Raw genomic sequence first — 11524 nt, 5'->3', positions numbered from 1 at the left:
ACCAATTCCCCCCAACCCCGGGCGAGGGCGGGGCCCGGTGTGCCCGCGCAGGCGCACAGCTGTCCTACTCACCGCCGCGCGCACCTACGGAAACCCACGAGGCCCTGAAGCCTTCACGGCCGCGCCGCTCGCCCGCCTTCCCAGCTCGGTAGGTGTTCCCCGGGGAATCTGAGCGCTGGACCCCGGGCCTGGCGTGCTCGGACCGGCGGCCGGGGCCCTCAGCGCTGCGCCCGCGCCCGTGGCACGCGTGTCCTTCCACTCCGGAGTGGACACGGCTGCCGGGCCGCCCTTTCCCCCTGTCCTGCAGGCTCCCGCACGCACTGGCCGCTGCCGGGTGTGGAGGGCAGCGCGGCCGCCCAGCCTGCACCCCACACACCTCCTGGCTTACTTTCTCCCCTCCCTTCCCAGGCTCCCCGTTTCCATCCTCAGTCCCGACCAGATCCGCCCCGCGAGTGCCAGAGGGATCCCCAGGGCGCCCGCACTGCACGTGTCCAGGTGTCCAGGGCGCGTTTGCAGACTCGGGCTCTGCTGACCGCTCCGAATTGCAGTTACTTTCCCCGTTCCCTTTTATTTCTAGTAGATCGAAGCAAAAAAAATAAAACGCTTCCTCCAGCCAAACGCGTGCAGGGCGCGGGGTCGGAGCCTGGGGGACAGTTAACCGGCCCCGCTCCCTTTCCCGCGCGTCCTGGAGCGAAAGCATCGCTCCCCCGAGCTGGTGGCCTTGCTGGACTAACCTAGCGCGTGGGAGCCCAGCGTCGTGCACCAGAGCGGTGACTGCCGAGGCTCCCGGGTGCTAGAAGCCACCAGGCTCCGTTCTAGGGGCTAGCTGTCCACGCGGGGTTTCTCCTGGCCGCTCCCCTCGGCGTCCGATGCTGCGTGACTCTCGGTACTGATGCTCGGGTCTCTGAGATGGTGCTTTGTTCTTTCTTCCCACTTTCTGAGTGTAGTCATCCAGCCGGAGGAGCTGAGAACCCGATGGCATGGCCTTGATCACCTTGCGGAGGACCCTGGCGCAGCGGCCCGGCTTGGGGCTCCACGGCGCTGCGTGGGCGCTGAAGGACCCGCCCGTGAGTGGCCTGCACCGGGTAGCCGCTGTCCGGCCAGGCCGGCCCGGGCGCTTCAGGGTCAGGTTCCACCACGCCTGCTGTCAAAAGTTCCACTCGGAAAACGGACATGACCCAGGCGGACCCGCGCCCTCTGCCGTCCAGGACCCGGACGCAACGCCGCAGGATGTGCGCAGCGTGGACGCGCAGCTGTTCCATCAGAGGCTGGACGGCTGCGCTTCTTCTCAAGAGGTCCTGCGGTTCCTCGAGCCGCTGTCCGTGCTGCCCGACACCCTGGCCGCCAGCGCGCTGCGGCGCATCTGTGAGCTGGAGCAGGGAGCTGGGGACAGGGCGGACGGAACGCTGCCCGGCCAGGTCCAGGAGAGCCACGTCTTCCACGCCCTGTGTGTGCCCTTCCAACGGGCGCCCACCAGCCTGTCCGACAGCGGGCTGCTGACCGCTCTGCAAGCCCTCGCTTTGCTGTGTGAGGGGCTCCAGAGCGCTAAGAGCAGCCTGTTACTGGACCTGCTGGCCGAGGCCCAGCGTCGGCTCCAGGCGCGAACCCTGGACGTGCGCAGCCTCTGCGTCCTGGGGGAGATTCTCGTGAAATTGCGCGGCCCCGGGTGCCCCTTCAAGCTGATCATCTGCCAGCTCCAAGACAAAAAGTTGGAGGAGTTCGCCCCCGAGGACGTGGTGGCCCTCTACCGCATCCTGCAGGCCTGTCCCGAGAAGCTGGACCAGCACCAGCCCTTCCTCAATCGCATCAACACCTTCGCTCTCTCCGTCGCTTCCCAGCTGAGCCCCACGCAGATCAGCCAGGTGCTCACAGCCCTGGTGGTGCTCGATCAAACGCAGGCGCTCCCGCTGGTCATCAAGCTGGGCAAGGGCGTGGTGAGGCTCATCCCGCGTTTCACCGATGCGGAACTGGGCAGAGTCTTGGAGGCCTTCATCCACTTTGGACACAGTGACAGGTTCTTCACACAAGGCCTGGAGCGGCATGTCGCCTCCCGGTCCCCATCTCTGGACCCCGAGGTCCTGGGCCAGATCCTGGGCTACTGCAGCCGGAAACAGATCCTGTCCACACCCATCCTGAACGCCGCTGCGGATACGCTCCTCTGCCAGGTGGAGAAGCTGCCGCCGGCCCAGGTGTGTGACTTCCTCGAGCCATTCGGGAAGCTCAACTATGTGCCGCCCAACGCCTCTGCCTTGTTCGGGAAGCTGGAAAGCAGGCTCTTGTCCCAGTTCAAGACTTTCCCCCCGAAAACGCTGTTGAAGCTTCTCCACTCCTGTTCGCTGCTCGAGTTTCATCCCGTCAACTTCATGGCGAAGCTCTTCAGCCCTTATTTTCTCCAGCAGCTGCAGGGTGAGTGCGCTGAGTGCCAGTGGGAGAAGCCGCCTGGGCGCCTCGAAGGCTCTGGCTCTGCCCCTGCCCCCTCACCCGGCTTGCCTGGACTTGGTCCTGCACCAAATCCTGCACCAAATCTCAAGATCCCAAAGTGCAGGCGCTCTGAGACCAGCAGGGGGCAGCAGGCACTTTCTTTTAAATGTTTTTAGGAAGCCCCGGGGAGATACACAGTTACAAAGTTGCCCATGACTGGGTTTCCGTTACACAGTGTTCCCACACATCTCCCCTCACCAGTGCACATTAGCCACCGCCAGAGTCCCCAGTTTCCCTCCTTCCATGTCCCCATCCCCATCCGCCTCTGGCAGCAGGCGGGTTTCTCTAACGGTCCGCAGGGCTGAGGGTGCAGGGTGGTGGGCTGATGGAGCCCAGTGGATGGTTTTTTCACTCTATCATCGTACTCTTAATTAAGGCACAGTGGACCTCGAGACCCCCCCACTTGGTTTGTTTTCTGTGATCATTGATCTATTCAGTTGCAAGGTAAAACAAAACTTGACCAGGTGCCCCAGTTTGGGGCCGCCCTGGTGGAAGGAAGTCGTCACTCACCTGTGATGTGCTTTGTCACTTTGAGCCCTCTCTGGTCGGGAGCTGGAGTCCCGGAAGCCCCCGGGAGAGCCCGGCACGACGCAGCATCCCCGTGGGTGTGGCCGTGCCCTGTTTGACGGCGGACGCTGTGTGTTTCAGGCGGGGACCCCCACCTGGACAGGCTGGCCCTGGCCCGGCTGACGCAGCTCTTCCTCACCTCCCTCCTGGAATGTCCTTTCTACAAGGTACGCGGGGACCCACGCCTTGCCCTGCCTGCGCGGTGCTCTGTGTTTTGTGCTTGATTCGGGGACCCTGCCTGGCAGTGCTCAGGGCGTGCTTGGGGCTCTGTGCTCATGAGTCACTCCTGCAGGCTCAGGGACCCTATGTGGTACCAGGGATGGATCGAACCCAGGTCTGCGCTGTGCAAGTCCCTCCAGCCCCACATCCAACTACACCGAGCCCCTCTATTTGGGGGCACTCAGTCCTGAGCACATTGTAAATAAATACCCAGTACACCCCCCCCCCCCCACACACACACACACACTACATACTCCTAGTTTGTCAGTGGGGGGTGTTTGGGGTCTTTTTGGTTCCGTTTGGTTTTTTTCCTGTTTTATTATTTCTGGTGTCTTTTTGCTAACTTGGCGTCTTTCAAGTTTTCTGTGGTCAGATCCATCCGTCTTTCACGGCTTCTAAGTTTCCGATCTCCCTTGAGTATGTTGCCACACCTGAGGTAGTAGAGACACGTCACTGTACTTTAGAAACCTCCTTCTGAGCGTGTTCGCTCTTGCCTGGCAGCGTGGTCTGCGGGGTGTGGGAGAGCTTGAGTGAGACTCTTGGTGCAGAGACTCACCTGCAGGCCCCGTGTCTGCTGTTGCCCGCCTCCTGCTCCATGGAAACCTGTTTTCTTACCTTTTCCACAATGTGGTACTTGAGCCAAATGGCCTCGTGGTGTGGTCAGTCTCCAGCAGCTCCCTCTGTGCCCTCCAACCCCTTCTCCCTCCCGACCTTGACCTTGACCAGCTCACAGCACACTCAGAAAACATTTAGAACAAACTGAAAAGTATTTTTGCGAAAGCTATTTGTGCTTCAGGGCTGGAGTGATAGCACAGCGGGTAGGGCGTTTGCCTTGCACGCGGCCGACCCGGGTTCGAATCCCAGCATCCCATATGGTCCCCCGAGCACCGCCAGGGGTGATTCCTGAGTGCAGAGCCAGGAGGAACCCCTGTGCATCGCCGGGTGTGACCCAAAAAGAAAAAAAAAAGACTATTTGTGCTTCTTCAGGCTGATGTCTGTGCTCCACAGAGCTTCCGTTTTAGTCTCTGATTGCGGGCGGTGGGCTTCCCGTCCTCCCTCCCTCCCTGATCGCACCTCCCGCCCCCCAGGGCCCCAGGCTCCTTCCACAGTTCCGGGTGAATTCGCTGCTGACGCCCTGCTGCTCGCTGGAGAGCCCCATGGAGTTCCCGCTCTACAAGTCCGTGATGCTCGGCCTCATCGAGCTCCTGGGAGCAAGGTGGTATTTCGCGTCCAAAGTGTTAAGCCCCTATTGTTACACGCTAGGTAAGAAGCCCGCAGGACTCCACTCGGCCTCGGGGTCCCGGGGTCCGGACACAGCGGCGGGGGGCACCGGGAGTCACAGCCTGCCCTGGGCAGCGGTCAGCCTGGGCCGCTGACTACCCTGAGAAGGGAGGGTCCAGTGGCAGCTGACGGAAGGGAGGAACAGGGCTGGGGCCAGGAGACCCATGGACACGGAGCCTGGGGTCGCTGCTGGGGGCGGGGTGTATATTTCCAGGGAAATGGGGTGCTCTGAAGTCCAGGGCCCAGAGCCAGTGGCCAGGCTGAAGTGCTCCGTAGCCACACCCACCGTGGGCCCACACACGCAGAAGTGTGGCCAGTAGCGGGAAAGGGGCCCTGAGCCTCAGAGGGGACAGGCCACAGGCTTCTGCCCGGGCACGTCTCACTGTCCCCACTCCCGGCTCCCCCAGCACTGCTGGACATGAGACGGGGGGCAGGGGTGGGGCAATCGCGGGCAGCGGGCACTGCAGGATGCCGTATCCGCTCGGGGAACTGCAAGGGGTAGGGGTGGCGTCTTAGTGACCAGGGATGAGGGCCCGCAGGGGCGGCCTTGCCCGGGGTGCGGGAGCCGTCACCGAAGGCCCCGTGCGTCCTCACCCCTGCCCGGGCAGCTGTCACTCTGCAGCGGTGCACGCGGCAGGTGGACGCGGTCAGGCCGGGACAGGGAAGAGAGGAAGGCCGTGCTCGGGAGGACCTCACGCAGCGACCGCCTCCTGTCTTCTCTCCCCAGACGTGGAGATCAAGTTAGACGAGGAGGGGTTCGTGCTGCCCTTCACGGTGAATGAAGACGTCCACAGAAGGTACCGTCCAGGCCGCGGCCGGCTGGGCCGGGAGCCCCACTGGCTTCATTCCTTTTGCTTTGCTTCTCTTGGCTTGGGGCCACACCTGGCAGTGCTCAGGAGTTACTTCTAGCGGTGCTCGGGGGACCACGTGGGAGGCTGGGGCATCTGTGTGCAAGACAAGCACCAGACCTGCTGTACTCTCTCCAGCCCCAGTTGGGATGGCTGGGGTCACCTCGTATGGTGGGGAGGGGAGATGGGAGGGAGAGAGAAGAACAGGGGAAGAGAGATGGACAGCGAAAGAGAGAAGGGGGAGAGGGAGAGAGAGCAGGGGAGGTAGAGGAGGGGGAGAGAGAGAGAGAGGGAGGGAGGGAGAGAGAGAAAGAGAGGGAGAGAGAAAGAGAGAGAGGGGGAGAGGGAGAGAGAGGAAGAGGGGAAGAAGTAGAAAGAGAGGGGGGAGAGAGAGATAGAGGTAGGGAGAGAGGGGGAGAGAGAGGGAGAGGAAGAGAGAGAGGGAGAGGGGGAGAGAGAGGTAGAAGTGGGGAGAGAGGGGGAGGGAGAGGGGGGAGAGAGAGAGGTAGAGGTAGGGAGAGAGGGGGAGGGAGAGAGAGAGGTAGAGAGAGGGGGGAGAGAGAGGTAGAGGTGGGGAGAGAGGGGGAGGGAGAGAGAGGTAGAGAGGGGGGGAGAGAGGGAGATAGAGGTGCCTGCCATAGAGACATGCTGGGGGTGGGGGCTGTGGCCAGAAGGAAACCGGGTCCTGGGTGGTGGAAAGTGTGCGCTGGTGGAGGGACGGGTGTCGGAGCACTGTAGGACTGAGACCCGAGCATGAACAGCTTTGGAACTGCATCTCCCGGTGATTCAATTAAAAATGAACAAACCAAAAACCAGTGGTCCCTAAGGGATGGGCCCCGAAGACCTAAATCGGAAAAACGAAAGTGAATGAAACCCCGCCTGGCAGCCGCAGGGCCGGGGCCTTCTGCGTGCGGTTAGTGCCGCAGCGTCCGTGCCTGAGGCTCTGCTCTCCCTCCCCCTCCCTCCCCCTCCCTCCCCCCTTCCTCTCCCTTCCCCTCCCTCCCTCTCCTTCCCTGTCCCTCCCTACCTCTCCCTCCCTCTCCCTCCCCCTCCCTCCCTCTCCCTCCCCCTCCCTCCCTCTCCCTCCTCCTCCCTCCCCCTCCCTCCCTCTCCCTTCCCCTCCCTCCCCCTCCCTCCCTCTCCTTCCCTGTCCCTCCCTACCTCTCCCTCCCTCTCCCTCCCAGGCTCGTGCTGTGCATCGATGGCCCCAAGAGGTTCTGTGTGAACTGCCGCCACCTGCTGGGCGCCGAGGCCACCAAGCAGCGCCACCTCCGCCTGCTGGGCTACCAGGTGGTCCAGGTACTGCCGCACAGGCCCTTCCCCACTCAGCCCTGCCCCCGCCCCCGGCTTCCCCGTCCTCTGCCAGCGAGGGCAGGGCTGCACCGCCCAGCCGGGCTGGACTCTAGAGCTGCGTGTCCACTCTCCTGTCCCCTGCTTCGGTGACTGATAAAGGACAGTGAGGCCAGAGCGATAGTCCCATGGGGAGGACGCTGGCCTGGCACACGGCCCACCCGGGGTCAGTCCCCAGCACCCCATGTGGTCCCCGAGCCCCGCCAGGAGTGAGCCCTGAGCACCTCTGGGTGTGGCCCCAAAACAAGAGAAAAGCACAATGACCTGTTGACAGCAGGCAGTGGCCTCGCCGTGCTGTGCTTCTCACCACCCGCGGACTCCGTGAATTGTGCTCCGCTGTGTCAGATGGCCCCACACCTAAGCGTCATAGAAAATTCTGGCAGCCAGAACTATTCCTGTCCGGACGGGTTGTCCGAGTGTGAGCCACCAGTGGTGCACGCGGGTGCCAGCGTGTTCAAGGGGTGGTGTCAGCGCTGGTTGGTGCGGGGGGACTTCAGGCGCCCTCAATCCTTGGGCCCCCTGCAGCCTGCCCGCTGCCTCCTGCCCACGCCCAGGGGCCTCCTCTGTGGCCCACCCCCCCCCCGGGCCCAGAACACCTGCCCCCCCGCCTTGTTTGTTTTTCCTTTTTCCTTTGGGGGTGCACCCGGCAGTGCTCGGGGCCGGTCCTGGTGATGTTAGGGAGAACCTCTGTGGAGCCCGGGTTGGAGCCAGGGTCAGCACCCAGCCACTGTGCTCTCCCCCCGGCCCTCACCTTGAGGGTGGAGTGACGCCACCCGAGTCTGCGGGCCAGCGGGCACCCAGCCCACAGCCCAGGGCCCCTCCCCGCCCGGCCTTTCTCCTCTGCCCATGGTGCCTCAGCCCTGCCCCATGAGCACTTCGACACGAGTCCACGTTCAGCTTGGCCGGTTTGTGGCTGTACATTTCACGTCCAACTCCTTGCAGATGCCATCGCATCTGACTCTTCCCGGGGGCACGTCCTGCTTACTGCCTGGGCCCGCGCTCTGCCAGGGGCGGCCAGGGGGTCAGTGCCCCCGCTGGGGGTGCAGGGCCAGCGGCCCTCCCCCGGAGCCTGGGGCCTTTCACGTCTGCAGGCTGATGACGGACCCTCCCTTCCTCCCTGACAGATCCCCTTCTACGAGATCGAGATGCTGAAGTCCAAGTTCGAATTAGTGGACTACTTACAGAGGAAACTCTTTCCGCAAAGGACGGGCATGCACTGGTGACCCGAAGGAATACGGCCCCGCGTCCTCCCTCAGCAGACGCGGCCGACGGGCCGGAAGCACTTTGGCCCCGCCCTGTCCATGGACCGTGATGACCAAAGACAGAGGGGCCTGGGGCTGTCTACACATCAGGGATACGCTGAGCATAATTTCAAATTAATTATTATAGTTTTTATTTAATTATCAGCTCCACGGATGCTTTTCTACATCAAACTAATTGGCCCAGTACAATAAAGGAACATGAGGAAGTGTTATTTTTTCACAGCTTTCATTTGTAATGGTTAACCCATTCGCTGAACATATGTTCTCTAGACCTTTAGGGTTTGAGGGGAGGAGGGTTGTTTTTAGGGCCACACCCAGTGATGCTCAGGGGTTCCTCCTGGCTCTGCACTCAGGAATCACTCCTGGCGGGGCTCTGGGGACCATATGGGATGCTGGGAGTCGAACCCGGGTCAGCTGGGCCAGTCAGTGTGCAAGGAAGGCGCCTTCCCTGCTACGCTCTCTGCAGCCCAGACCTGGGTTTTCTCGTGGAGAAGGGGCCCCCCACCCCGCGTCTCCTGCCTGCAGACTTGCAGGGAAGGGAGGGGAGAGCAGAGCTGAGTAGTCCCCAGATGTGAGCGTTTGCAGACTCAGGCTGAACTCGCCTGTGGCTTGGCCAGGAACCTCTGGGATCCGAGGAGCGTTCTACTATTTCCCCTCCCTCCCCCGGTAGAAACGATAAAATAGTGAAATGGGCTAGGGAGATAACTCGGGGTGGAGGTGCTTGCCCAGCATGCAGCTGGCCACGTCTGACCCTGTCATTGAAGATGGTCCCCAAGTCCCCCCAGGAGCACATTTGGGAGTGGCCCCCGAACAGCAAAGAGCCCGAGTCCCATCAGCTCCCACAGGGAGCACAGGTGGAGGTGGGACTCGGCCTCAGAGTAGGGAAGGCTGGGGGAGGAGATTCCCCGTGAGGCAGGAAAGCTAAGGGGGTCCCCGTGAGACAGGAAGGCTGGGGGGTCCCCGTGAGACAGGAGGGCTACGGGGGTCCCCGTGAGACAGGAAGGCTAGGGGGTTCCCGTGAGGCAGGAAGGCTAGGGGTTCCCCGTGAGGCAGGAAGGCTAGGGGTTCCCCGTGAGGCAGGAAGGCTAGGGGGGTCCCCGTGAGGCAGGAGGGCTAGGGGGTTCCCGTGAGGCAGGAAGGCTAGGGGGGTCCCCGTGAGGCAGGAGGAAGGCTAGGGGGGTCCCCGTGAGGCAGGGAGGCTGTGGTCAATCCCGCAGAGGGACTCCTGCCGCCAGTGCTCAATTCCCACCTGTCCCACGGGTCAGGCACCTTTCCCAGCCTTTTCATCTTGACAACAGGAGCTGAGTCAGGGGAGCTCCGTGGTCAGCTTGTTTGGGCCGCACCCTGCCAGGCTCAGGGCTTACCCCTGGTGGTGCCCAGTGGCCGGACGGGGTGCTGGGGGTCAGGGCAGGACTGAGGCAAACGCCCGCCCTGCTGACTTCCACCCCGACCCTCCTGGCGTCTCTTTAAAGGTGTTGGCGGGGCAGGGGCGGTGGGACAGCGGGGACAGCGCCTGCCTTGCCCGCAGTTGTCCTGGCTGCACCCCGGCCCACCTCGAGGGCCCGACACTGCCAGGTGTACCCCTCCCCCACTCGGCGGAGGGGGAGAGACCCCAAGAGGAAGTCGGGAAAGCACCCCAGGCAAGGACGGCGCTGGTCTTAGGGACCCTTGCAGGGGGACCTCTGTCGCTTGGCTGCGGACCCGCCACCCCGTCCTGGTACCCCTCCCGGCTTCCAGCCTCGCACCTCTGGGCGCAGCGCCCCTTCAGGCGGGACGGGGAACTGCGCCGCTCGGAGCTGCCCTCCAACGTGAACAGAGACGCCCGAACTCACCTGCCGCCGACCCCCCTTCAGAAAAGAAATCACTCAGTGCCCCCCAACCTACCTTCTCGGATTAGACAAAATGCCCCCTAATTTCCCCCCATCATTCCAGTCCCCATCCCTACTGGGGTGGAAACCGCCCACGCGGGGAAATGCTCTGGCCGCTGCCCTGCACTTCCCCCTGCACTTCCGCTCAGTCCTCTGAACCTTCGCCACCTGTGACTGCCCTGGCGCTTGCAGGCAGGAGGGCATGCATCCCTCTGCCCGCCCACAGCTGCCCCAGAGCGCCATCCTGTGGACTGCAGAGGCCACCAGGAAAGTTCCCAGCCTGGGGAGGGGGAGAGGGTGAGGGACTGAGAATGACCAGCCTGAGAATGATACTGTCCCACCCGAGCAAGGACAATTGGGGTCAGGCAGGGGACTTCAGGTTGACTGGGTGTCCCAGGAAGCCAGACAGACCTACAGACACAGCTTTAGAGCAAACCTGAGCCCTGAAAGTGTACGTCTGCGTGCGGTGAACATGACTTGAGAGAATGGACAGACCAGCCCAGCCACGGGTTTCACCAGCGTGTGACCGTGACCAACCGTGACCAACCGTGACCTTAGAAATGCAAGTTCTTATCAACGGGAATGCGTGCCGCCTCTACAAGTGATAGAACTTTCCTTAAAACCTAGCCTGGGTTTCCTTAAAATCTAGCCTTGCCTTGATCATTTATCTCAATGAATAACTTGATGATTTTTTCCAATAAAGCACAACCGTGCTATGGTTTCTTCACCACGAGGGCAGAGCGGAGCAGAAGCCACTGTGCTATTCTCAGTGAAGACCACCAGGGGGCAGCAGAGCTGAGGCGCTCACTGGCTGCTGCGGCTGAAACAGGCTCACCGGGGAGCAGAGGCGGTGCGCGCGTGTGTAGGTGTGGGTGTGTAGGGGTGTATGCATGCAGACAGGTGTAAAGACCTGAGCACCTCCGCTGCAGCTGCCTGGAGGCTCCGGGCGTCGGCTGGCTTTCTCTGTAACGTGAGCGCTGGATTCAGGCTTGCTGCAAAGCAGCTGCTTCCCAGGGGGCTAACGCAGCCCCCATGCCTCAGACCCTGCTCTCCGGACCCCAGAGTAGCTGGGTAACTACTACTCTGGGGTAGTAGTAGTAGGGCTGTCTGGTGGCATCTTCCCCCAGGGATGTCTGGTGGCCTCTTCCTGGCTCTTCTCCAGGCTTTAAAATTCCTGCTCTTAAGATCTGAAGTCATCCACAAAGAGTGATCACAAAAACCCCGCCTTGTCCCATAAAAGCAAGACCCAGGCCCGAGCTCCCCGCGGACCCTCACTGCCTCATGGACGGGGTCATTTCAGGTCTTCGAAGCAATGAGCCACTGTCTTTTGCTGCTCAAAGTTTCTAGAGTTTTGGTATTTTTTTAAAAGACTCCTAGCAGGGGGCCGGAGCGATAGCACAGTGGGTAGGGCGTTTGCCTTGCACGCGGTCGACCCGGGTTCGATCCCCGGCATCCCATATGGTCCCCCAAGCACTGCCAAGAGTAATTTCTGAGTGTAAAGCCAGGAGTAACCCCTGAGTATCGCTGGGTGTGACCCAAAAAGAAAAAAAAAAAGACTCCTAGCAGATTTAAGGACCGCAAAGCCAGCTTTAGGGGGCTGGAGCGATAGTACAGCAGGTAGGGCATTTGCCTCGCACGGGGTAGACCC

General features: G+C 62.0%; 1 protein-coding gene across 2 annotated transcripts; it reads left to right on the top strand.

Annotated features, from left to right (window-relative positions):
- The first annotated feature begins 42 nt into the window (after positions 1-42).
- On the top strand, positions 43-8220 carry FASTKD3 (FAST kinase domains 3). Of its 2 annotated transcripts, XM_004605630.2 has the most exons (7): positions 43-148; positions 948-2406; positions 3130-3215; positions 4356-4530; positions 5276-5345; positions 6581-6695; positions 7871-8220. In XM_004605630.2, exons 2-7 carry the CDS (start codon positions 981-983, stop codon positions 7967-7969), a joined length of 1971 nt encoding a protein of 656 aa, XP_004605687.1. In that variant the 5' UTR covers positions 43-148; positions 948-980; the 3' UTR covers positions 7970-8220. The 2 variants fall into 2 exon arrangements, with proteins under 2 accessions (XP_004605687.1, XP_054993028.1); XM_055137053.1 differs by lacking the exon at positions 7871-8220 and having other exon boundaries at positions 4356-4483.
- The last annotated feature ends 3304 nt before the right edge of the window (positions 8221-11524 follow it).

Source organism: Sorex araneus, chromosome 1 (assembly GCF_027595985.1).
Source record: "Sorex araneus isolate mSorAra2 chromosome 1, mSorAra2.pri, whole genome shotgun sequence".
Classification (NCBI taxonomy): Eukaryota; Metazoa; Chordata; class Mammalia; order Eulipotyphla; family Soricidae; genus Sorex; species Sorex araneus.
This window is presented reverse-complemented; position numbering and strand designations above follow the sequence as displayed.